General features: G+C 32.1%; 1 protein-coding gene across 4 annotated transcripts in view; it reads right to left on the bottom strand.

Moving 5' to 3' along the window:
• Positions 1-21,540, bottom strand: part of LOC139491320 (uncharacterized) — a 102,436-nt gene extending 80,896 nt beyond the window's left edge. For 2 of the 4 annotated variants that reach the window (XM_071278939.1, XM_071278940.1), the window contains exon 1: positions 21,406-21,540. In XM_071278939.1, coding sequence (XP_071135040.1) covers positions 21,406-21,466 — 61 coding nt within the window. In that variant the 5' untranslated portion in view covers positions 21,467-21,540. Of the gene's footprint in view, positions 1-1,685; positions 1,889-21,405 lie in introns of those variants that run through there. The other 2 variants (XM_071278941.1, XM_071278942.1) reach the window with 2 other exon arrangements.
• Between the last annotated feature and the right edge of the window lie 5,294 nt (positions 21,541-26,834).

The following is a 26,834-nucleotide window of genomic DNA, read 5'->3' as shown; positions in this document are numbered from 1 at the left end:
TCAACTGTTGCTCTTTTTCATAAATACAATGTTGAGAATTATTTATAAGAAAGTCTTTAGTTTTATCTGATCGTTAACCGACCAAAAGAATCATCCTTCTGGCACGCTTTAGTGCTATATTCAATTAGATGAATATTAACATAATTCTTATCATTAAGATAACAGAAAAGCATATCGTTCCATTGAATATAAATAATATACTAGATATTTTTTAATTTTAAATATATTCGTACCAATTAGAAACAGAGAAATGGAGAGGCCTTGATTGGCATTTACATATTTTGTCAATTTTTAAAGACTTGCCTTCTTAAATTTTCAATGGAGTTTGGTATTTTTGTTATCCTTTTTTCTCACATATATAAGATACGGTTAATAACCGTCATACAAGTAAAAAAAAATGAAAAGGGGGCGGAGACTATTACCAAAGGGACAAATAAAATACCACAATAGAAATCGTATTATGCTGTATCTTCAGAATGGGGTTAAAAAAATACAAAAAAAACAACAGTTTATTTTTATAGACGGTATTACACCAGAGCAAAAAAAAGAAATTTTTATAACTCTCATGAATGTATAGTATTTTGTATGTGAAGCTCTTAAATTGCACCATTATCTATTCCATACGCATGATTCTAAAAAGAAAAACTCTATTCAATACGCATGATTGAAGCTGTTACCAGTTCACTACATATTGTAACATCGGTAGTAAGTGTATTTGGCAGGAAATTAAGTTTACAATTTGATGTTGTACCTAACATTTTTGGGGCATTGCAAATGGTAAAGACAGAGTAAAAAGGATATGTCCCAATTTGTGTTGAAATTTTCCATACAACTTTAATTCATTGAACAATATTGAACATTTGAACGTCACTTGAAAATCGAAAACAAACCTACTTTTTCTTTTAAAATTCTGAATTCTGAGACTGAATGAATTTGAATAGAATAGGCGAACATGTGTAACAAAAGCAAATTCAATCGGTGATCAAGTAATATTATAAATCCATTCATTTTACTTTAATAATAATGATTTATTTAGAAGCAATACAGCTTATAGAATATACATTTTACAATATTTTTTAAATGCATCAGTGTAATATAAAAAAAAAAACGATTATTATAAACAATACATGTATGGCTAATAATGAAAATAAATTCATATGTTAAATAAGTAATACAGCTACATATTACAATTTTTATCAATATTAAACAAAAGTTTACCTTAATAAGTTTTTTTGACATTTTTAACTGATAACAAATGTATAAGTTAAAAGTGGATAGATTGCAAATACTATTTCTTAATATATTGTTTTCTTACATCACTATATATTTTACATTATACATGTTCTAGAATAACATGGTATACACTTTCTTCCATAGTGTTATTGCACATAGTACATACTCTATTTTCTCTATCTACATTGTAATATCTGCCTTATTGATTGATATCTTTTCTGCTGCGACGAAATTAACTCTGTAACATGTATTGATAAATTTAATATATGTACAGAGTAAATGTTCTCATCTCAAGTCTACATCTTCATCTCTTGTGTATCAATAAATAAAATGTATATTTAAGAATCACATCATGCCTTCCTATGTTAAGTGTTTTGTTCGCTCAAAAAAGAACTTGACTATAAGATAACTATCACTTTCTTAATTAAATGTATGGAAAACAAGTTTCTTACCTGTAGAAATTTGTAAAAGTGAGATCATATAACACATCAAAATTTGCTTGTGCATTTTGCCTGCTCTGTACTGCACGTTTGTAAAAGATAAATTGAATATTCAATTTCAATAAAAGAAGAGATGCTGTTGATCAAGTATACACATTTTATATACTAAAATTATCTCTAAGTTGCGTCAACTGTCTGGTTTTTTTTCCAGATGTGACAAGTTAAAACTTCCTTGATTGAATATGATAACAATCAATAATGTTTGCATTATACACTATTAACAGTGTCTAAATAATTATTCAAATCTACTACACATTTTGTTGTTTCATCTCTAATACCTATTATGTCTGTTTGTTTTGTTCACACATCGTTGTCTATATAATGAAATGTTATGCGACTGTCATACAAGTTAAAGTTTTAGCTAGCTACAAACCCAGATTTAACCAACCTTTTCAAATAAGAAGATGTCTGTACCACGTCAGTTGTCTATTCGTGTAATGTGTTTGGCTTTCGATTTTGCTATTTGATTTGGGACTTTATTTCCGTTTTCAATAATTCTCGGAATTCAGTATTTTTGTGATTTTACTTTTCTCATATTTCATGGATTGACATGTGAAGCTCGTCGATGAATGAGAGATTAATACAATACTTCAAAAGTATTTTTAGTCCAGTTTGGACTGTATCAGGAAATCGAAATTATAAATCCAATACGACGTGTTAAATACAACAAATATTTACGTGTTGCAATTTTCAAGGGACTTCACCGACCACAGTCAATCTGTTACACTTGTTATCTTCCTTGTTCTAAAGCTTAAGTTTGTACTTTCTGAAATAAAAACAAAAATCTGATTAAAATCAACTTTTTTCACTTTGTTGCTTTATACTTGTCTGTTATAACTAAAGAATCGCGAAGTCAATGTGGTCAATTAGAATTTATTTCACACATTTGCTTACTCAGACTTTTATCGTATACCCTACATGCATGCTGATATCTTTTATAAAGCAGGAATGAATACAATATAAACATGCATTAATTATTTACATAAATGTATCTGAATAATATATGTAAACAAGTCTAAATTTAAACATATGATTGCGTTTGATAAAAACTGGAATTTTTAAACATGTGTATGTAACAAATTTCGTTGTAGAGGGGCCTAAATACAACACAAACAACATTTTTTTCAAAGGCAAAAGAGTGAAAAAAATGTATTTTAAGAAAACACATAAGATTAGCAGGTCGAATTACTGATGTTCTTAAACCCTGCTGACTGCCATAGACGATTGCCAAATAAATTGATCACAAGGTGTAACAAAATGGATCTCTATAGTAATTTAATACAAAGAAGAAAACAATAAACTTGCGGCAAAGATGGTAAATCACAACATGAGGTGCTATTTTTTTTTTTGGCACCCTATCTGGATTTCGACAATTAATGTCTCTTCAGTGATGTTACAGGTAGTGATCAAAAAGTATTTTAAATGCCATTTAATTAACCTCAATTTAGGATAGACTTGAATCTTAAAGAGTCAAATTAGGATGAACGGTTATATAAACCGGAGGGGAAATATAATACAAGCCCAAACGAAATAAATATAAACAAGTCTAAATTGAAAACAACGTTCAAACCTATGATTGCGTTTGATGAAAACCGCAATTTGTGTACGTTTGCATGTATCAAATTTCGTAGTAGAGGAGGGGTCTAAATACAACACAAACAGCATTTGCCAAAAGTACGAACAACTGATGTTCTTAAACCGTGCTGACTGCCATTGACAATTGCCAATTGAATTGAAGACAATGTATAGATATATATGTAAACATATGAAAACACAATATCAACAAATATTCTTAATAACAAAACCATGAAATATACTATTAGGTACAAATGTACAACTTAGCTAGATTAATGTAAACCTTATACGAACAAAAGCTATAATATGGTTGACATGAGTGTAAACCTAATGAATGAATAACTCGATCATGAACGACCTCGCCGGCCAGGAACAACAAAACAAACCAATTATGGGATAAACTGGAAACCTGGGTCCGACGCAATGCGATAAGTCGTCTCACGAGACATACTAGAACTCGGACGTGTATTGGTTTGAAAACATATAAATACAAGTATCATAGTATATTCATTTTATGAATGGAACTTAAGTGTTGCCCTGTCTTCGGCGGACAGGAAAGTGATAATCTCAGGGGAAAATATTCTCGCTATAAAGTTAGTCACGTGTCCTTTACCTAGTGACGTAAACTAATAAAACTATACGCTAGTACCGTACATACAATAATTTCTCGCTTTACGAACAAAACGTGAGAAGTTATACGTATACCCTATACGCTCTATTATAGGGCAGGAATGAATACAATATATATATATATATAGAGTTGTGATAGCCAAGCAAGCATAGATACACAAAGAAAGGGTTGGAGTGTAGTAAACATATATCAAAGTCCAAATTTTTATGACACTGAAATTCTCTTTTCTAAAGTATCTACGATATAACCATCTTTAACAAAATCTGTTTTCCACCTCCCATGGGGCTTTATGCATCTTTCATTAACATTAGACTTACGCGGCAGCTGCAGTTGTACCACCCGATCGTAAGGAATGAAAAACAAGATTTAAGATTGGGGTTACCAGCTTAAGTCTCTTAACAATGTTTTTCCTTAGCAACAACGTAGCTAATAAGTTTATTCATATTATATATATAAATTTGGCTACGACTTTAGATCAAAAACATAAGTTTAGTGTTCAGATTGTGCGTCTAATCCAGCTTAAGACAAATATCATAACTACATGTTAACTGGACAAGCGATATTGATACCTTTAGAAATAATAATTTCATTCCCTTGACTGTATTGATCCGTTTTGCTATTAGAAATAAAAAGTTTAAAATGATCTTGGAAAATGCTACATCTTTGCATATTAATTCAGTTATCTCATCGAACGTAAGAAAACCTGAATAAGACAACAGAATCATATTGAGATCCTATAAGTAAATCTGAACTATCTGCGTACATATAGCATATATCTATCAACATGTCATTGTTAACTGGATCATTTTTATTTACAGGCCTACCATTACGTCTTTTAGCGGATTTAAAAAGTATTTTACATATGAATTGTCTGTCCGATCATTTAAACTGTTAAGATCATGGGCCTATTTGATTGAATAAAGCAGCTAAATTAACAAGACTTGGAGAACATAGTTCATCTATTAATTTTGTAATGTAAAGTGCTATATGAACAGGCTCGGCAGGCAATTCATTTCACTTTTTACAGGTATTCTCACTTCTCGAATCAACAAGGAATGAAGTCATCTTTCCAGCTGAGTTATACGTATTACTTTTCTCTGAAACTCTACTCTCTAATAAAGCAGATTCAACGTTTCGTCAAACCCCTGCAAATAACAATTATATTATTAAAAACTATTTTCAAAACTAGTATTCTAAACTTCATTGGCAATTTTACAAAAATTCTTTTTTTTTTCTGCTCGTTTTATCATCACCCTTTTTCCAGACAAACATTATATGTCTTGTATATTATGTGCTATACCTTTTGATGTGTAAACCCGTGACCAAAAGTGGGACGATTTCCACTCAGGAATAACGAAAGTACATGAAGCTTTGTCATGTTGCATTTTTTGTAAAACCATAGGAACAAGAGACGGTGGTGGGACTAACCAGTTTGTGTCGTTATCCCAATTTTGAGAGAATGCGTCTGTACTTTCTGAACCTGGGCATCAATGTTTTGAGTTGAAACGTGTGCATTGTGTATTATAATGGGTAGCAAACCTGTTAATTCTATATGGTCCACATGGCCATTTACCATTTAAATATTTAAACAATTCGCCAGGAATACCCCTATCACCGTTATCAGTGTTTCTTCTCAATTTGTCTGCGTATTGATTGTATGCCCTTGGTAGCCATTCATAATTTAAAGTAATGTTTTTATTTGAACAAATATGGTGAATATCTACTGCTTTGTTTTGTAGTATGCTCTTCTTGCTACCAACCTTAAGTATGTGTGGAACGTTTTATTGTCAGAATTGATGTTAACCGACTTGTTATCTAAGCTAAATACATAACGCTTAATACTCGTCTTGCGCATTCTAATTCGCGCCACTTTGAACTTTTCAACTTTTCATCACTTGTCCAATTACCTGACATTTCATTGTTGTCAACCCCATTAACATCACTACACTGGGTGGATAAATAACCACCAAAGCCTACATCTGAGGCGTCACAAAAAATGTCAAAATCTGACACAAAATCATGACCAACTCTGCAAATGTCAACACAATTCTCATTTAATTTTCTGAGTGAGCTATCCCAGATTCATCTTAACAGGAGCATCCAAAATTGCTAGTCCCAGTAAACAATCATACAAGTATCTGGTGTGCAATCTCACCTCGTCACCGATAACAATCATCATTGAAATGACCTAAAATACTAGCTAAAAATCTTGCACTGAACATGCTGAATGACAATTTACTGTTTGTAATTTGTTTGCTTAATTTGCGAATACTATTTTCGGCTTTCTCCATTCTCTTTTTTCTTAATAAAAAATCTTCCTATATGTGTAGACTACGCGTAACCTTACCAATCCATAATCTGATTAGATAACCAATGACATTGCTCATGAGCTATTAAAAACCCTAATCTTTCAAGTGTATTTTTAACTTCAAAGCCACTACTGATACTATTTTCAAAATAATTGTCTCCTCCGAGACCGTCATCTAAAAACATGATGACACGTTTACCTTCTGTTCTCATGGGTTCGTGACATTCACCAGCGATTTAAAACTAACCTTATCATTAACTTCATCATTGCAATAAAATGTCATGTGACCATCAGTTTTTATTGAACTCTGTTCAGTATCATTTAAATTTGAACATATCTTTTTAGTCAATAATGGCAAATTAAATAAACATGATAATGTTGTTTTAAAAGTATTCATCTTTTTCTTTTCCGGACAATTATGGAATCTTCCTCCACAGTTAAAGCACCTGCCAGGTTTCCAAGAAGCATTGGTATTGTAACGTGCTCGCAAACCGGTGAGAACCTTTCTAACCAACCAAACCAACCACCAGACCAGACAGACACCATCAACGAACCAAAAGAATTTACGGGAAACATGAAGGCTCAGAATACATGAAATAATTACTAATACTGCTACTGCATACTGCATATCACACAGATATTGTTTCTAGGTCAGCGCAGTCTCCTCTTTTTATGTGTGTGTGTGTGCGTGAGACGGATTGTATTTTTATATGTAATGTAATAAGGTATCAGATCCACCTTTACGTTGATGCTCTGAATGCAAACACAAAATCGTTTCAAATGTATAACAACTTTTATTCATCAGACATAATATTAAAAACAACTGGCCATGGAACACGGATTAACAGAAATAAATCTCTTAAAACCACAATAAACAATTACCAATATTCCGTATAGATTAGACGAACAGATAATAATATACTCTAAAACAGCTGCACCAAAAATTAACATTCAAGAAACACATATTCTATCAGCAACTCTCCATATAAATACATGTAAAATACTACACCAATAAATTAGTCATAATTTTCCTAACCCTCTATATTATTGAGATGTATTAACAACAACACTGAATATTTAAACCAAACGGTCACTTTTACCGACTTTGCGCACCTTTCTCCTATTCAAAGTTGAAATTCATTAGCAAACTTTATTCTCAAAACTTATAATATTTAGAAAACAAGAAAACTATTAAATTTCTGCCTCCGTTAAAAACTGGAAACTGGAACAATTAAATGAACTGCATAAATAATTATATTGCATATATATTTCAACATTCTGGAACTTAAACTGCTGCTTTAGAAAAACTGTACCTTGAAATTTATGAGACACGTAAATAAAGCTGCTATTCGGCGGTAAGGACAAGCTGGAACTGACGTAAAATACTATGAATCTTACGCTTGTGTTGTTATTTCGCGTGAGAGAAATTCCAAATATGGGTGAAATCAATGACCTAATAAGGAAACTTCCTTATAAGGTACATATCTTTGCACTAAACGTCTGATCAAATGACGTCATTACAGCCCTATTACTGTGAAAAGATGCGCAACGTCGGTGCAAAAATAGTTCATATGAAGTTATTACTATAATCTTAATAAAACTTCCTTCGATCTAAACTTTACATAAAACACTCTAACCTTTATCCCTATTCTGAAAAACATACAAAAATATAACTACAACATGTTCAGAACAGATTACAAATTATACGATTTCTATTGTCACTATATTTATAATAATACTCGTGACTTCCAGTAAAAACGAAAGTGAAAGTAACGTACAATTAATCAAAAGCTTTAGATCAGAATACACACGTTTTCTGTCATTCTGGAACATACAATATTAAAACGAGTAAACCATGAATAGGTAATAATGAAATAAAATACACACATTTACTGCTTTAATAAAATAATACAAAGTAGGGTTGGAAGAACTATAGCCAAAACTATGTAGACAATATCAATAAAAATTTAGGCACTGTTATCTGTCAAAAACGTCACAGTATTATCTGCCTTCTCTCTCGTGTATGGTGTTTTTCATGTGTTTATTTTCTTGGATTTCTCTGATTTTTGTTTTCTTTCTGCTCTGTTTTGTGCCCTGAATATTTTCATCTCATCTTCCGAATCGTCAGCGATAGTATTTGTCACGTATTCGCTTAGAACCTTGCACCCGAGTTCCGAGGAATTTTGCATTTAAATAAGTTTCTATCGTTTTTTTTCCCTTATGTCATACCTTCTGCTTTCTTGGCTTTAGCTGATTGTACATGTTGTACGAAAAAGGAGTAGGTCCGATAAGGGCCGATTTTTGGTCTTGAAGTTAAAGTTCATCTGATGAAAAATAATGGGCAATTTTTAACACTGACGAGTCTTTTTTGGTAGATTCAAGTAGTTTATGTGAAAAATTTGAACTGATTTTATTATATATAATTAGTCATTAAGACGCTCAAATTCAAGCTTAAATATAAAACATATATCAAATATGCCATACTATGTCACTTTTCAAATGTTTTTGTCATTCTTAAGCTTCATATATGTTATATATAATCATCAAATACAACTTGCATTGTATTGTCTAAAAAAGGCCATATTTATTTATCAGAAGTATTCTTCTTTCCAATAAACAGCTAAAAGTTTACATATTAATAAGTTTTGTAAAACTGCTATATGTTTGGGCCAAAAAGGAGTCTTAAAAATACCAGCAGGACATTCAAACTCATAGATCGAAGTAAAACTAACAGATCCATGGCTAAAAATGAAAAATACAAATAGACAAATAAAAGTCGACACAACATAGAAAACTAAAGACTAAGCAACAAGAACCCAACCTAAAACGATGTTGAGAAACAACACGGGTCTTTAAACTGTTTTGAATTGAGCGCACACCTGAACGATGTATCTTTGTCTTAACTCACTAAAGGCAAGTTTTCATTTTCTATTTTTTTTTTTAGATACCAGAATGCTTGTCTTATCAGAAAATTGAACGATTATATTGAGTATTTTTCAAATTGTGATGGTTTGACTGTATGTGAATTCACATGACGAAGGATGAATGCATGACAGGAAACGTTTACCAGGTCGGTCTTACGTACTGAGTCAAAGTCATGTATGAGTTCATGCGGTTTTCCTAGTTTGTGTTTCTTTTTTTATTTTGTGCAATGCATTTAAGTGATTTGAACATTGATACTGTTTCTTCTTATTTATGTATATTTTGAAAAAAAGTTATACCGTAACACAGTTGCAGCATTTTTGCAGCTCCAGATTGGTTTTGTAAACCAGAAATATGATTCGATTGATTTGGTTCAACTTCGGGCTCGAGGAAAAAAAAAGAACAACACAAATCAATTCATCAATCTAAACGATTTGTTTCAAATCGGATGAATTTATGTTTTGCATCGTTTGATATGTCATATGACAATCGAATGAAATATACAAACCAAAATTTGAATAATATTTTTTTGGTGAGATGAGCAACACATTTTAGACAAGAAGATAACGAAGATGTAGAACCTTTTGGTCTCATGTTTCTTCAAATCAACTCGAAATTGATGGGCAAAGGGGTTTAATTAGAGATCTAATTATAAGATATTGGCTAGTTGTTGGAATCAGATATGTCATTATACGATTAAAAACACAGCTAGATTCATACCATACTATGAAAAACCAAGTAATATGGGGGTTCTTTTGTTAGACGTATTTGAGATTTCTTCCTATACATCGCACAAGACTATTAAAAACAGCAATGGCTTAGATCTAAGTATGTATGAGTTATTTGTTTTAGGCGTCTGAAAAAATCATCAAGTATTTCAGCTCAATGTTAATGTATGACGAATGTCTTTGCTATGTCAACATTTACCATGATCTATTCAACAAGCGCAACATGTAGGGCTTACTTATTCTTCCAATTTATTTATGCCTATTCATGGTTATTTGTGTTGATTAGTTTCTTTGTTTTCTATGTAGTTTTGTATAGAATGATGATTACCGTTTAAACAAATACAGAATAATGGTGTCGTTAGAAGTCATTGTCAGCAAAAAACAGAAAAACAAGAAAATACTGTAAACAGTGAACAAAATACAACTTGAAAAAAAAATACAGTGGTATACGATAAATATTCGATGTTGTCCAAAAGGATGAGAATTTCCAGCTCCGCATGTGTACACGTCCTTTTGCTAATATTAGTACAAAGCAGGAGTAAGTTTTACTCTTCAGGTCACAATCGGGAAAATGAGGGAATAAGGACAGAACTATTGTTGAAAGACAGGCAATAAAAGTTAAAACTTGTTCAAAAGTCATACATCGACTGAGAGAAAACAAATTCGTGTTACAATTCAAAACCGAGGAAACAGTCGTCTTCTTTAAAAAAGAAATCAGCTTAGGCACCACAATTCAGCTCATAACCGCAGAATAACTAAAGAAGTTGGAGATCATTGAGGACCCAAAATTAAGAAAAAAGTTTTGCCAAATACAAATTAAGTTATCTATTCATGACGTATAAAATCGGAAACATTACGAAAAATTCTAATTGTGTTACAACAGTAAATTGTATAACATATAAATGATAATTCATATCAACACAGATGACTGGGCTGGTGTTACCCTTGGTGATGAAACCTCCACCAACTATGTCATTTACCCACTGGTTGTAACATCATTGATACAAGGATTAAAATATTGAACACCAGACGCGCTTACAAAACACTTATCTATGACACTCGAGTAAAACAAGCTTAAAGGCAAAAAAAAATATTAAGTTGAAAAAACATTGAGGATCAAACATACTTTACACTCTTGACTCAATACCTGTCTTTTAACCAGCAGTTTTCTTTCAATGAATCATGGTAACATATGCAAATCATAACGCTTATCCTGAAATGTTTGAATATAAGTCCCCCATTATTTGTATTTTATTTCGTTGATATTTGATTTCGTGGTTTTGACTAATTCAGTTGTGACCTTTTCAATAATTTGTCATTGCTTGAACACTTAAATGTGTATCCCCCTGAACCTTCAAATTCAGCGAAAACTTGGTATTCAACGCATGATAAGGAATTCACAGTATAATTTCTTTTTCTGACTCTCATACCTTCATATCTTCTTTCATAGCAAAACATCCAAGTCACAATTTGTAAAAGTAAACCATTATTGGTCAAAATATGGGCTTTAACACGGAGCCTTTCCTCACATCAAACAACAAGCTCCCAAAAGCTAACGAGTGTAAAACCATTCGAACAAGAAAACCAACGGTCTAATCTATACAAAAAATCGATAAACGCGTATAAATCACATCAACAAACGACAACCACTGAACATCGGAATCTAGTCATTAACAGTTTCCCAAGTAATTGACTTCAAGAGTTTCATTCATTAATATAAAGTACAACGAATACTGTTAAAAAAGAATTTTTAACAAATACAAAGTCTAAAGTTTTTTGTTTAAATGGACTTAAAACATGGACAAAATTCTTTTGGTAACCTAAATGTTTGTTTGGTTAGTTGTATGTATTTTGTCATCGACACTAGAAAGCCAAGCAATTATCAATATCCTTTAACTTTACTTTCCGATATATAGATGATGTTCTCTCACTAAATAGTTCAACATTTAGAGACTATGTTGAATGCATCTATCCAATCGAACTAGAGATAAAGGATACAACAGACACAGTTAAGTCGGCCTCATATCTTGACTTACATCTAGCAATTGACAATGAGGGTCGGTTGAAAACAAAACTTCACGACAAAGATATTTCCATTTCTAAGTAGCAACATTCCAGCATCCGGAGTATATATCTCCAAATTGATACGATATTTCTCGTGCTGGTATTTCCTATAATGATTTCCCTGATTGAGTGTTGCTGCTAACAAGGAAGCTATTAAACCAAGAGTTCCAAATGGTAAAGTTGAAATCATCCCTTCGTAAATTTTACGGACGCCATCACGAGTTGGGTTGACCGTTATGAAAAAACCGTTTCACAGATGATATCGGATATGTTCCTTACATCGGAACTACAATCCGTTTTCCTTTTGATGAATGTGATTTACCGAATTAAACTGTTTCATCGGATTTGTAATAACATGAGCAACATGACGGATGCCAAATGTCGAACAGGATCTGCTTACCCTTCCGGAGCACCTAAGATCACCCCAAATATTTGGTTGGATTCGTGTTGCGTAGTCTTTAGTTTTCTATGTTGTGTCATGTGTAGTATAATTTGTCTGTTTGTCTTTTTCATTTTTAGCCATGCGTTGTCAGTTTATTTTCGATCTATGAGTTTAACTGTCCCTCTTGTATCTTTCGTCCGTCTTTTTTATAAGCAGACAAAACGGCCATCGTTAATCGGTCAAATAAGAAGGCTGGTCTCTACCTTTGATAAATTTTATAAATGATATCAGTTTTGTCTCAGACTTTTATGCTCTTTTATATGATCATAGATAACTACAAAAAGGTAAGATTCAATAGAAAACGAATACTTTAAGTATATATATTTTTTTGATGGCATATAACAAATTAATACTTGATTGAATAAACTTTATTCGTATTTAAACTGTACGGTATCACACTCGACCATGATTTTCTTTTGCCTGTGTCTAAGGATTATGCTTCTGTCTACAGTGGCTCTTTTTAGTTTTGGGATCTGCTGTAGTCGTTTTTGAAACAGTTGTTGTAGGGCTTATATTCGGGATGGTGTCACTCGAATTACAAACTACACCGGGCGGGGAACATGATGATGGTCTAGTACAGTTCAGCGACAGTGTGGAGATAGCTGAAGGTAATTCGAAAGATATTTTCTATGTGTTTTATTTACGCAAGATTTGACAACAGAATTAACAATAATAATAATTTAATTTAAAATGATCATAATACAATGTAATATTTAATATTTTAATCTTTTTTCCTATGAAAAAGAAGTAAGTCCAGTAAGACCCCTTTTTGGCCCCAAAATATAGCAGTTTTACAGAATTGTTAAAATGTAAACTTTTAGTTATTTATTGGAAAGAAGAATACTTCTGCTACATAAATATGGACTGTGTTTGACAATATAATGCATATATACCGGGTACTAGCCTCATTAAGTAATACTAAATTACAGAAATCTTCGAAATTTTAGCATTTTAAATAATTTTTTAGACAGTTTCTGTCTAAAATGGAAGTGTCCGCATATGTGTTCATTCATAATATTTAAATGTAAATTGTATTTGATGATAATTCATAACATATATAGAGGTTGTGAGTGAACACGGATGCGGTCACTTTCATTTTTGACAAAACCCATCGTAATGTGACATATAATGGCATATTTGATAGAATTATGATATTTAAGCTTGAATGCGAGGGTCTTTAGGGATAAAATTAGTTCAAATCTTTCACAAAACCTTCTTGAATCGACTGAAGTAGACACTTGTAGATTAAAAAAGTGTCCAAAATCTTTCAACAGATGAATCTGAAATTTTGGGCCAACATCAGCTCTTACTCCTTTACCATTCTGCTTTCTACTAAATGTAATTTTTATAATAAAACTAATGATAAAAATGAAAATATTAACAACACAGACTGAGATTTGATGATATATAAGAAATATAGAGCACATTTTTTGGATAGTTTATAATTTCAGACAGTTATACAATTATGTTTGTAAAATACTTACACGGTGGTCCGGTCGCTGCATAGAAAGAACATTGTTCACTTATACCACAAAATGACCATAAATATCTACTTTTTAATAAAACACTAAAAAAAAGTCATAATTTGGTTCATAAATTGTTGGTTTTTTTTCATGAACCTTAATCCTAAATAAATCAGTTCTTTTCATAAAGAACACAATAATTCCAAAGAAAACCCATTTTGGACATTTTGTCAAAATACCAAAAGTTACCATAAAATACAAATATTGTTTATTTGAGGGGTCATAAATTAATAAATTTTCAAGGAAGGTGCCAAAAAATTTATTTTTGTCTAAATAGTAATATCACAAGTATTTCTAATTTTGTAATTTCTTGGCCCGATTAAAAAAAGCATCAAAAATGTATGCCCAATTTTAACCCTTAGTGAACCTTCTCATTAGTACCGGTCAATAATTACATTATATGTATGTTTCATTATATAATGTTTTTTTGATTGGCTTACTGCAATCTCACGTTATTCCTTAATCAACTTTATTACACAATGAAATTTATCATTCATGATGACACGAGGTCCCACAAAAAGTGCACAGGTAAATTCCCTAAGGATAATTTAGGCCAAGTGTTGTTTTATTTGGCCAAGAGGTTTCAGAGGAAAATATTTTGTAAAAGTAAATGGACGACGACAACAACGACGGACTACTACAACAAGGACAGACCATGAATGCTACGAGATGCAAAAACGTCACATAGATTTTTTGGACAAGGTGAGCTTAAACAGTTAGTGATGCATAATAAAGTAAAAATGTATTATTTACATCACAAAGGGAAATGTCTAACAGTACATTACACATAAACAATACAGTGTCAAAGCAAATAACCTAAAATGATAAAAAGCAAACAACAATATACAAAACACAGTATAGAAAAATAACTCCACCAAAATCTTCCAAATGCTTCGAACGAATTTTATCTCAGTAACATTCTACTTGATCTAGATAGATAATATTCGAATGGACGTTCTGTCGTATAACTCTTGCATTGTTCTAAACTTATTGAAATCCTTACCAACAGATCGATGATATATATAAAACTAATCCATCATAAATGACAGTGTCTTGTGTTTTAGAAATGCGAATTTTATTCTGTTAAAAAAACGTGTTTAAGATTATTATAAATTCATACCAAACAGCCAAACTATACAAGATCCACACTTTGCGTATAAGATATTAGCAATTAAAACTGTGGGATGAAAGTATTTTCGCTAGATCGCTCATAATGTTGATAAAAAAAAACTTGGCTTTTAAATAATATGTTATGAAATTTTGAACATTGGAGTTAATGGGTAAAAGTTTTAATAGCACCGCATTGAAAAAATCAAAATCAAAACTCATTAAGGTCACCTTTAGAAGAAACAAACGAAAGTACAATGTAAATTTGACATGCTTTGATACTATATTTGCACTTGAATTTTGACTAGATAACATTTTGCTTTAAAGTTTCCGTATATCGTCAAGTAATTGGAATTCCAATGGGGAGTCACTGAGCACCTATTATTGCGGACCTGTTTTTGTATTGTTATGAGATACAACTTATAACTAAAATCAGCAAAGACCCATCGAAACAAAATTTAACAATACTTTGAGATATTTGGATGATATATTGGCTCTCAGTAATGACAACTTTAGTATTTATACTAAGGAAATTTCCTATCGTTAATTATCCATTTTTAGTTGTGACGTTCCCTTGTCACCATCATATGGTGTTTATATATTTCAACTTGTACGATTCGCTCGTGTATGTAACAACGTATTAGATTTTAGCGAGAGAAATTTAAGAATTATTGAAAAATTATTACACCAGGGTTTGTGTGATCACAAACTTCTCTTTAAATATTTACTAAATTTTATCATCGGTACAAGGACATCATTCGTAAATATAACTCAACATGTAGACCTCTTATACGTCCTGGTATTTCACATCTTACCTTTTATGATAATATTCTTTACAAAGCACAAAAATGTCAGTATTCACGTGCAAAGCTAACAAAACCTTTAAACAGACATTTTAGGGAGGAACATAGTTACGATACTGTTGTCAAGTCATTAAATAGATAATAACTGTTTAGTGTCTTTAAATATCATCTGTATTTGTACGAGGCTAGGAAACAAGGTGTATGCGAGCTTTTAGCGAGCTACTACACCTGTTTCGAGCCGAGTACAAATACAGCTGATATTTACAGACACTAAACAGTTATTGTCTTTATCCTGCAATTAATTCTGTTTATTGTTTGTGTTTTAAAAGACACAAAAACTAACATATTTAGCATTTATTTTCGATTTGTAATGCCTTGAGACCCGCGTAGTAATACCAAATCACACATTACGCTAAAGACGGATTCGCAAAAACAATCTCGAATGGTCATCAATAATACATCGCTCAATGTGAATGATTATTTATTTTAACATAATAACTAATTTCAACAGTAAAAATAAATAACAAAACATTGTCAAATTTGAAACAGAAGTGTACGAGTTGTCCTACGCTTCAGACTTGACATTCACTTAACATGCATGCTGAAACTGGCATGCTTGATTTTTAAACACAATCATACACATTCAAGTTTTGAAATCGACAATTGTCATCGTCATTGAAATACAACTGGAATACACATTCTGAGGTCACACAGGTTCAAACAATACTCAGTCCGGCAGTTGGCGGAGCTTTAAAGCGATATCTGTATAGTATACAGATACAGCATAGCGATATCTGTAGGGCTGTATCTGTATAGTAGGACACCCAATTGTAGGATAAAAATGCATATTTTGGCTTTAATAATGATTCACTTATAGGGTCTTTGCATTGGAATTAAAAAAAAATATGCTTAAACCAGATGTTGGCATCACACGGATTATGTTTTTCTCGTATAATTTATGATGGTGTAATACCAAACCCCAAACGGGAAGGACTGTTCTTGACATTCATATGATGAAGACTTATTAAGAAGGGATAAAGTTACGATTCTGTTGTCAAATAATTAAATATTGTACATTTTGGCTTTAATATTGATTCACTTATAGGGTCTTTGCATTGGAATTAAACATATGTATGGTAAAAGTTGTTGTTGGCATGACACGAGGAATGTTCTTCTCATATAGTTCATGATGGTATAATACAAAAACCCTAACGGGAGAGACTGTGCTTGACATTTATATGATGAAGTCATAAACTTTCAATCAGTTTAATTGAGGTCTGGAGCTGGCATGTCAGTGACTGCTAGAAATCCATTGTTAATTCGTGTATTATTGTCATTTTGTTTAGTTTCTTTTACTACTAATTCAGACGACATCGGACTCGGACTTCTCTAAAACTGCGATTTACTATGCGTATGGTTGTGTGTTTGGTTTTTCTACATTAACTAGAGTTATAGGGGGAAGGTTGAGATTACAAAACAACATGTTAACCCAGCAGCATTTTTGCTCCTGTCCCAAATCAGATTAATTGTAGCTTCTTTTGTATAATTCGGAGTTTAGTATGACGTTCATTATCACTGTACTAGTAACACATTTGTTAAGGGGCTAGCTGAAGAACTGCTCCAGTGGCCGGAATTTCTCGCTGCATTGAAGACCCATTGGTAGCCTTTGGCTGCTCTCAGCTTCATGGTCGAATGATTGTCTCTTTGACACATTCCCAATTTCCATTCTCAATTTTATGTTTAAAAAGTATATATATGAAATCTTCTTACCAGAAAAAATTTGTATAGTAGTTGGCTCCTTACAAAATTTACATAAATCAGACTCTGTAAATTCTCCTGTATGGTTTTTAGATTCAAATACTTCTAACAAAAATTGAACAAATCGTTTATTAAGAACATGAATTTCATGATAGAGCGAATTGTTTTGGCCAAAGAGTTTCTACAATAAAATAGCATACTAGTTCTTTTCCTCTTCCGATTCACAGTTTATTTAACAAACTCAGTCAAGAACCGCGGGAATTTCTAAAAACAATAGCAATGAATAGTGAACGAAACATTAACAAACCAACCATCAATTCTTTTGGTCCTATGTAAAGAGTAAGAAGCAAGAAACAGCTGGTATATCACCTCTTGTGATTAAAGATGGATTTTTACACTGCGACGGTCATTCCAACGCTGAAATCCTGAACCATAATTGTCAGTCTGTGTACACAGGGGAGACTTGACCACCATGCCAGATCATCCAGATCATCAAGCTATTGAAGGGACTACACAAATACATGCAATACTTATCGTCTGGTCAAGACCAAATACCAACCTGGTTCCCGAAAACATGTGCAGTTGAAAACTCGCCAGCACTAACCCTACTATTCCAGTATTCCAACTACTTAGGGAATGTACCATCAGACTTGCGAGAGGCTCTTATTATACCGTATTTTCAGAAAGGAGAGTGAAATGGTACATTAATTACCGACCAATGTCCCTCACATCAGTTGTCGGTTACGTGATTGAACTTGTCTTTCTTTCAACTACCATGAGGCATCTAGTATGGCTTCATCATTCTAACAGATTACCAACATGGATTTCGTTCCAAAAGATTCCAACATTAAAAGGAATAAAAGAAAAATGAAAACAGAGATAATTCAGGTTCTTATAATACTATTGTATGTTGCCGAGGCTTTCGATAAAGTGCAACAACGTTTTTTTATACAGCTGGCTAGGTTGATAAGGGATTAGAGTAGAGGAAACATCCACCGATAGATATTACCATTTTTTCATCTCAAACACAAAGAGTGATATAAGAAAGCTCTACCTCAGAGAAGTTATATATTCTTTCTGGAGTCTCTCTTCAAAAGAGGAACGAAAGATACCAAATGGACAGTCAAACTCATAATTCTAAAACAAACTGACAACGCCATGGCTAAAAATGAAAAAGACAAACAAACAACAGCACACACGACACAACATAGAAAACTAAAGAATAAACAACACAAACCCCACCTAAAAACTTGGGGTGATCAAACTAAGAAATTGATAATGAAAGATTAACATAAATTTATAAAACCACAAAACCAGGTTCAACCCACAATTTCTTTCATAAAATGCCCTGTACCAAATAAGGAAAAAGGCCATTGTTACATTATAATTCGTTTCTACGTGTGTTACGTTTCGGTGTTGTGTCTCTGTTGTGTTGTAGTTCTCTTATATTTGAGGCGTTTCCTTCGGTTTTAGTTTGTAACACGGATTTGTTTTTTTTCTCTTTCGATTTTTGAATTTTAAACTGCGGTATACTACTGCTGCCTTTATTTATATAACAAATTTAAAGCTAACAAATTGTTACTGTTGGTGTTTGTTTGTGTATGACTAATGGTAACGATATTGAAGACTTGATAATTTTGATGGGTCACTAGTCTAAATACCACATGTTAAGATGTTCGGTAAAATGCATTCATTACACAGTGTGCTAGTGACGTAATACGGTATATATGGGGTCAGTAAATTGTATATGGGGATTCAAGTTTCGCTCTCATTCAATGTGAAATTTACTGACCCTATATATACCGTATTATGTCACTAGCATACTATATAGCTAATAGTATCATGCGACCATCATGCGATTATGCCTAGTACTCAAATTTGGGTGTACAGACTATGATTCTTTAATAATAAAATCAACACCATATCAACTTACTCCAACCTCCAATTATAAACTCCAGAGGATATTCAAGACCGTAAAAAATCGAAAAGCATCTGAAATAGTCACTACTATCACTGAAAAAAATTAAGATACCATTAGTTTATTTTGCTTAAAGTATGAATAATCTTACTTGCCTTTACATTATTTGAATTATTTTATATTTTATTTGATGATTTTTCATTTAATTCTAACTTGCATGCTGTATACAATTTACATGATTTACATATATATATATATCAAAATCAATCAAACAATGTTATATCTGTAAATTTGCTTTCGCATTTATTTTTTTCCCTCGCCGGGATGCTACTCAGATATCGTGACACCAAATCGCCTGCACTGCAGCCGTCCTGCTCGACGACACGACTCCTGGGCTTCAAAAATGATGCTTTCGATGTCCGGGTGTTACCTACCCACGTCAGTTTTAATCTAGCGTCGAACTGCAGTACATGATATATTAGGCATGGAGATGCTATTTTTACAGATCAGCTAATAGTTATCAAAGGTACCAGGATTATAATTTAGTACGCCAGACGCACTTTTCGTCTACATAAGACTCATCAGTGACGCTCAAATCAAAATATTTATAAAACTAAACAAGTACAAAGTTGAAAAGCATTGAGGATCCAAAATTCCAAAAAGTTGTGCCAAATACGGCTTAGGTAATCTATGCCTGGGATAAGAAAATCCTTAGTTTTTCGAAAAATTCAAAGTTTTGTAAACAGGAAATTTATAAAAATGACCACATAATTGATATTCATGTCAACACCGAAGTGTTGACTACTGGGCTGGTGATACCCTCGGGGACGAAACGTCCACCAGCAGTGGCATCGACCCAGTGGTGTAAATAGTTATCAAAGGTACCAGGATTATAATTTAGTACGCCAGACGCGCGTTTCGTCTACATCAGACTCATCAGTGACGCTCAAATCAAAATTTTATAAAGCAAAACAAGTACAAAGTTGAAGAGCATTGAGGATCCAAAATTCCAAAAAGTTGTGCCAAATACGGCTAAGGTAATCTATGCCTGGGATAAGAAAATCCTTAGTTTTTCGAAAAATTCTAAGTTTTGTATACGTAAACAGGAAATTTATAAAAATGACCACATAAAAATTATCTATAGTAAAGGATCCTATAAATTAATGTAAGATAAGTCACAGAAAAAAATTATATTTATAAGTACGTCTGAGCCAGTGACCATGGTGACAACTCTACAACAGATTTATCCATTGGATCACCAGCAGTGATGGTGATACATGGCTGTGTACATTATGTATATACAACTCGTCTAAACATCAACCCAACAATTTTAAATCTGTAAATTTGCTTTCGCAAATTTTGTTCTTCCCTCGCCGGGATTTGAACCCATGCTACTGAGATATCGTTACACCAAATCGCCTGCACTGCATCCGTCCCGTTAGACCACACGACCACCTGGGCTTATATACATCATGTCAAATATTCAACCACGGCTAAGAAACATGAATTTTGTGAGGCGTTACATGCCGAGCATATATCCAGGTTTAAGCTAGAAAGAAATTTATTTCGAGCCAATGCATGTTTCCCTAAATTTTACACCTGTAACAACGGTTCCAAATAAATATTTCGTTTAAAACTCATCAATTTTGAATTTAAAGCGAACGACGTAAAAATAACGTCTCTAATTTGAAACTGTACTAGAGCGCATTGTCAAAATGACCATTTTTATAGATAGCACAGTAAAAAGACCACATACTTTTCTATATAAAGCTGAAATATTAAGCCAAAAAATGTGACTATCATACAGTTTTTTAAATAGTTTACTAATTTTAGTGTTTTCTGACATACAATTCATAAATGGCATATAAGTAAAAAAAAAAGCAATTTTCTTACCTGCAGAAAATTCTAAAATTGAAAACATTAAATAAATCACAATTTTCTTGAGATTGTGCATGATGCCTGCTAAACGTCTGTCTAGTTTTAATTAAATATACAATATAAATGAAGAAATGATGCTTTTTATTACTCATATATTTTCGTATATACATTTCTCTCATGTTTTTACAAGCTGTGGCAACTTACAATTTCCTTGTATAGAAGGTAGGAAATCAATGATTTATATACGTAATTATTTGATTACAGTGTCTACTGTGGAATCACTTATTTTCGTGGGTATCGATTTTCGTGGTTTAGGAAAATTTGATGTCCGTTCATTTGGTCGATGTGTTTTCATCATTTGATTTAGCCATTTTATAAGGGGCTTTCAGTTTTGAATTTTCTTGGCAGTTCAGTATTTTTATGATGTTACTTTTTGCATATTCATGAATATTCAATTACGTGGTGTTTATAAAGTCTGCATACATTCCTTTAGAAATTCGTAATTCCTTGAACATTTGAATTCGTGTAGGTATCTCCTGTATCCACGAAAAATAGTTACCAACTAATATTAATGAGTTCATAGTATATAATAATCAAGTCTGCTACATATGCTGTTTTTCTTGTGGTCAGGAAGGACATAACGACAGCCCTTTGCCAATTTATTCTATTGTACATCTATTTGATTACCGATCTAATAGTTTACATTCGAAACTTGCACAGGAAGCTTAAACATATATACATGTGATACACTATACAAAACAGTCAATATTCAACTATGGAATACAGTAAGTCTTCCATGACAAAAGGTCAACTGAATTTTACCGTAAAAAAACACCAATAGTCATTTATTAAAGATTGGCGTATCAATTTCTTTGAAAAAAATTGGATTAAAAAAATACTTATGAGGTATTTGTGATCCAGTTTGCATTGTAGAAAGAAATTGATTTTATAAAATGTTACAATGCATTCTTCCTTGTTGCAACTTTTCACGGGCATTCACCGATCACAGTCAACCTGTTACACTAAGTATCTTCCTTGTTCTAAAAATAGCTATAAATTGTACTTCCTAAAACCATAAAAAAGCTGGTACATTTTTTTGCAAATCTTCACAATTGGAATTGTAAAAAGAGACTTGCACATGGCGATAAAAACAAATAGTTAAATTCAACAAGAAATTATTTCACAAAAGTCTAAATGTCTGCAAAATATAGATATATTTAGTTACAATTACAACATGTCAGCTTTTTAGAGTATTTGAATTTTTTAAAGAAAATTTGGGAACTTGTTTGGAAAAATTTTCAGTTTATAAAAGATAAAAAATGACTCAAAATTAAATCTTTATTATTGAATAAAATAGTTTGACGAAATACATCTCATGTAGACATGTATAATATATATACTTTGAATAAATTAATTTTTTTTGAAGAATACAAATCTAGGATGAAAAATGAAACAACTATTTTGCTTTATTTAAAAATCAGAATTCTGAAATCTGTATTGGAAACTTAAATTGAAATTTTCATTGGTTTTTGCAAATGTCTAAATCAGTCTCCTGGCGCTCATAAAACTTATTAGTTGTAATGTTTTCACAACCGTGCAATTTTCCAAAATTTGATTGATATCTGCAAAAAATACAAAATGGCAAGCTTGTCTGGTATTTGTAAAGTTTGCAAGTTGTAAAAGAAAAAGATGATTCAAAACTGGAATCTTTATACATGGTCAAATGAAACGCAGCTCATACAAACATGCAACAGATATATACTATGTTTGATTCTAAATTTTCCTAAAAATTTATCTTTTTGAAAAAAAGTGAAACAATTATTTTGCTTTTATCAAATACGATAGAAAATGAAAATAAGGGACATGTAAAAGAGACAACAACCCGCCAAAAAGTAAAAAAAAATCCGTAGGCCACTAATAGGTCTTCAACAAATCGAGAAAATTCGGCAACCGAAAGCCGGCTGCAGCTAGTGACCTTCTGCTGTTGTCTTGTTTATGGTCGGGTTGTTGTCTCTCTGACGCATTCCCGATTTCTATTCTTAGTTTTATTTGAGAGCTTTTAAAGTTTTATGAACAGAAAAAATGGTGTTATTGGGCAAAATAGTTTACCCGGTATCGTAGGAAAAAACTCGAGGAGTCCGAACACCTGATACCAAATTATAAACATGATCAAAGAACATCCTTTAATTATATAATAGATAAAACCAAAATATAATAGATACGTCTAAAAATCGAGATTTAATGCGAACATGCATATAACCTTTTTATATGTTTTTATATTTTGTATTCATGGTCATTGTTACTGTTATGGTTTTCGCTTACTAAACAGAGTTTTCGAGAAAATTGGTGAAAACTTGAAAAATCAGTAATATCATGATAATAATCTGCTACTGCCAATAACTCCTACGATTTCCTTCCTTTCTGTTATTTATAAGATTATCGGCGAAATCCAAACTAGGGCACATATAGTAAATTGTCGGATGGTTTTTAATGTATCTGCATTTGTGTAGATATTGTATTGCCGATCTGTTTTACTGTTTACAGTTTGTGTCTGTATATCAAAGATTTTGTGATGATATGCAAAACAGAAAACGGATCAAAGTGTCCTTTGTACTGTATTTGGTCTTTTTAACTTTTTGAAATTCAATCTTCATTGATGAGTTATTCCTTATATCTATGGTGAAGTTTTGTACAACCACTGGGTCGATGACACTGCTGGTGGAGTTTGAAAGTATCACCAGCCCAGTAGTCAGCAATTCTGTGTTGACTTGAATTATCTTTGATATAGTCATATTCATAGGTATTTTTGGTACTTAATCCTTTAAAATTGGTACTTTATTTGTCCATTTGCCCATTGTTTTATTCGAGCGACACTGATGAGTCTTTTGTAGCCGGAACATGCGTCTGGCGCCAGTACAAAATTGTAATCCTTACATCTGTACGGAGGTTAGTTAGAACCACTTGGTCAATGCTTTTTCTGATGGAGTTTTTATTCCCCGGGGGTATCATCAGCCTAGTAGTCAACACCTCTGTGTTGACATGAATCATTGTTGATATGGTCATAATCATAAATTAAATATTTACTAAAATTTGAATTTTCAAAATACTAAGGCTTTTTTACCGCAGGAATAGCTGTAGTTGACGAAACGTTGAGAAAATGTTGATTTTTAATGCTTTTCAAGTTCGTACTTTATTAAGCCTGTTTAACTTTTTTATTTATTCTAACGTCACTCAGTCTGATAATTCTTTTGTACACGAAAAACGCTGCCGACAAAAATACTAATTGTGTTATTTATCTCTGTAATGAGTTTAGTAACAACCGATGGGTCGATGCCTCTGATGGTGGAGTTTTATTTTCGAGGGTATTAACCAGTAGTCAGCACTTCTGTATTGACATGCATTATCATTGATATAATCATGATCATAAATTAACTGTTTATTTAACTTTGAATTAAAAAAACAAAAATTCTACCACAGGAATCAAATTAAGATTACCTATAATAGATAAAAAGTGACAATAACAATTTATGGACAATTACTCGTACAATGACTTTTCGTCTAATGTAAGAGGTATTGAGAAAAGCCCATTATAGCTTGTTGTACGGTGTAAGCCAAGGCTCCGTGTTGAAGACATACATACTTATCGCACCGCGGGTATATTATCACGTTGTGATTTGGTTTAACTCCGACATGTGGTGACCCCCTATGAGACCGTAGGGTGTTAGTAAATATCATACGGGGTTCATGACGCGCTAATGGTGACGTCATCTATTAATGTAATTGTGTTTCATTTTTTTTATTTTTCAATAAAACGCAATGAAATAAATAGTCCAGCGTGCGATAAATTCGTTATACGGCCTCACCCTCTATGATTTTACTAACCCTCTATGGATCCATAGGCGGTCAGTAGCAAACCATATAACTAATAGTATACGTAGAATGGTTTACTATTACAAATTGTTACTTGGATACATAGTTGTCCCAATGGTACTTATACAACATCTTCTTATATCTATATTGATGTTTTGAGAATGTCTGCTGATACATCTGATAAAAAAAAACTTACTACTTAACATGTTTTATTTTACTAGAAATGCAATGACAATTCAGAGAACTCGTTAAACGAAGAAGAGTTTTTGGGACATTAAACGCCATCCTTTAAACCGATACTTCGGCATTATCCCTACAAATAAAAACACACAAGTGAATGGATTAAAAAATTCAAATAGGAATTAATACTTAATATATAATTTCTTTATGTTCGTGGATATCATTGATTGAGGTTATGCACGAATCTAAATGCTTAACAAAGTACCAATTATATATAGGCTTGTTTAAAGATGGTTTAAAAAACCATGATACTTTGTATCAACTAAAATTCATTTTAGTAATTCACAAACACAGGTTCCGTGAATAAAAAATAATCCATACCATTCAAAAACAAAAGTGAAGAAAAACAATTAAGCACTCCTGTGTTCAAGGTAACAATATCAAATACTTTGCTTACCAATCAATTAATCAGCAACCACTCCATTATAATTTCATTATTGATACATTCTTTTACTACATGAGTTGTGTCTAAATGTTCATACTTGTTGTGTTTACATTAGTAAGGTGTCCGGTATCGAAAAAGACGTCTAATTAACGAGTTTAAGTTAACGGATAACACACGGCTATATTTATATGCAAACTATTGGAAAATCATTATATTTTCCAATCATGAATGTCGTCGTAAGCTACCGTGGTCACGTTTTCAAAATTATGTGCTTTCTAAGGGTACCCAAAAATACCTACTCATACAGGCCATCTTCAACACGAAACATGAAATTATTGCTTTCTGTGTTATTTGTTCAAATGATACTGATCATCTAGCTTAAAAATTAAATTTATCATATAACAAAAGCTGAAAAGATTTATATAATTTAAGTGTAAGTGTTTCATGATTTTTGTAAGACTATTTTTTTAGCAGAAATTTGTCACATTTTGAACGAAAGAAAATTTATTGCGTTTAACTTTCACAAGATTTTTACTCTGATTTCATCAATAAGACATGGTTCATATGTGTGCCAATTATATTTCGTGTAATGTTAATTAGTGAGAAGAAATAGCTATTTAAAACACAAATTTAGTGATAATTCTGCCTTTATTCAAACACGCCTTTTCTCGTGCCGTTGATCGTTTTGTAGCTTACAATATCGGGTCATTAACTAGGACAATTGTCACTTACTTCATTTCTCTTATTACTTGTTGTTTGGTCGATATGTATGTTTTGAATAGTCGAGTTATTTTGAAGATCATTGTTTTGTTTTAGGAAATATTTTTTTTGTTGGTTTTTATATTTTTAATTGGTTTTTTTTTAATTGATTTTTTGTTATAATTGTAATATACAAATCAAATCCTTCAGTCACGTTTCAGACCTGGAATATTGCGCACAGTCCTGTTAA

Source organism: Mytilus edulis, chromosome 10 (assembly GCF_963676685.1).
Source record: "Mytilus edulis chromosome 10, xbMytEdul2.2, whole genome shotgun sequence".
Lineage (NCBI taxonomy): Eukaryota > Metazoa > Mollusca > Bivalvia > Mytilida > Mytilidae > Mytilus > Mytilus edulis.
The sequence above is the reverse complement of the archived record's forward strand: the minus strand, read 5'-3'. Positions and strand labels throughout refer to the sequence as shown.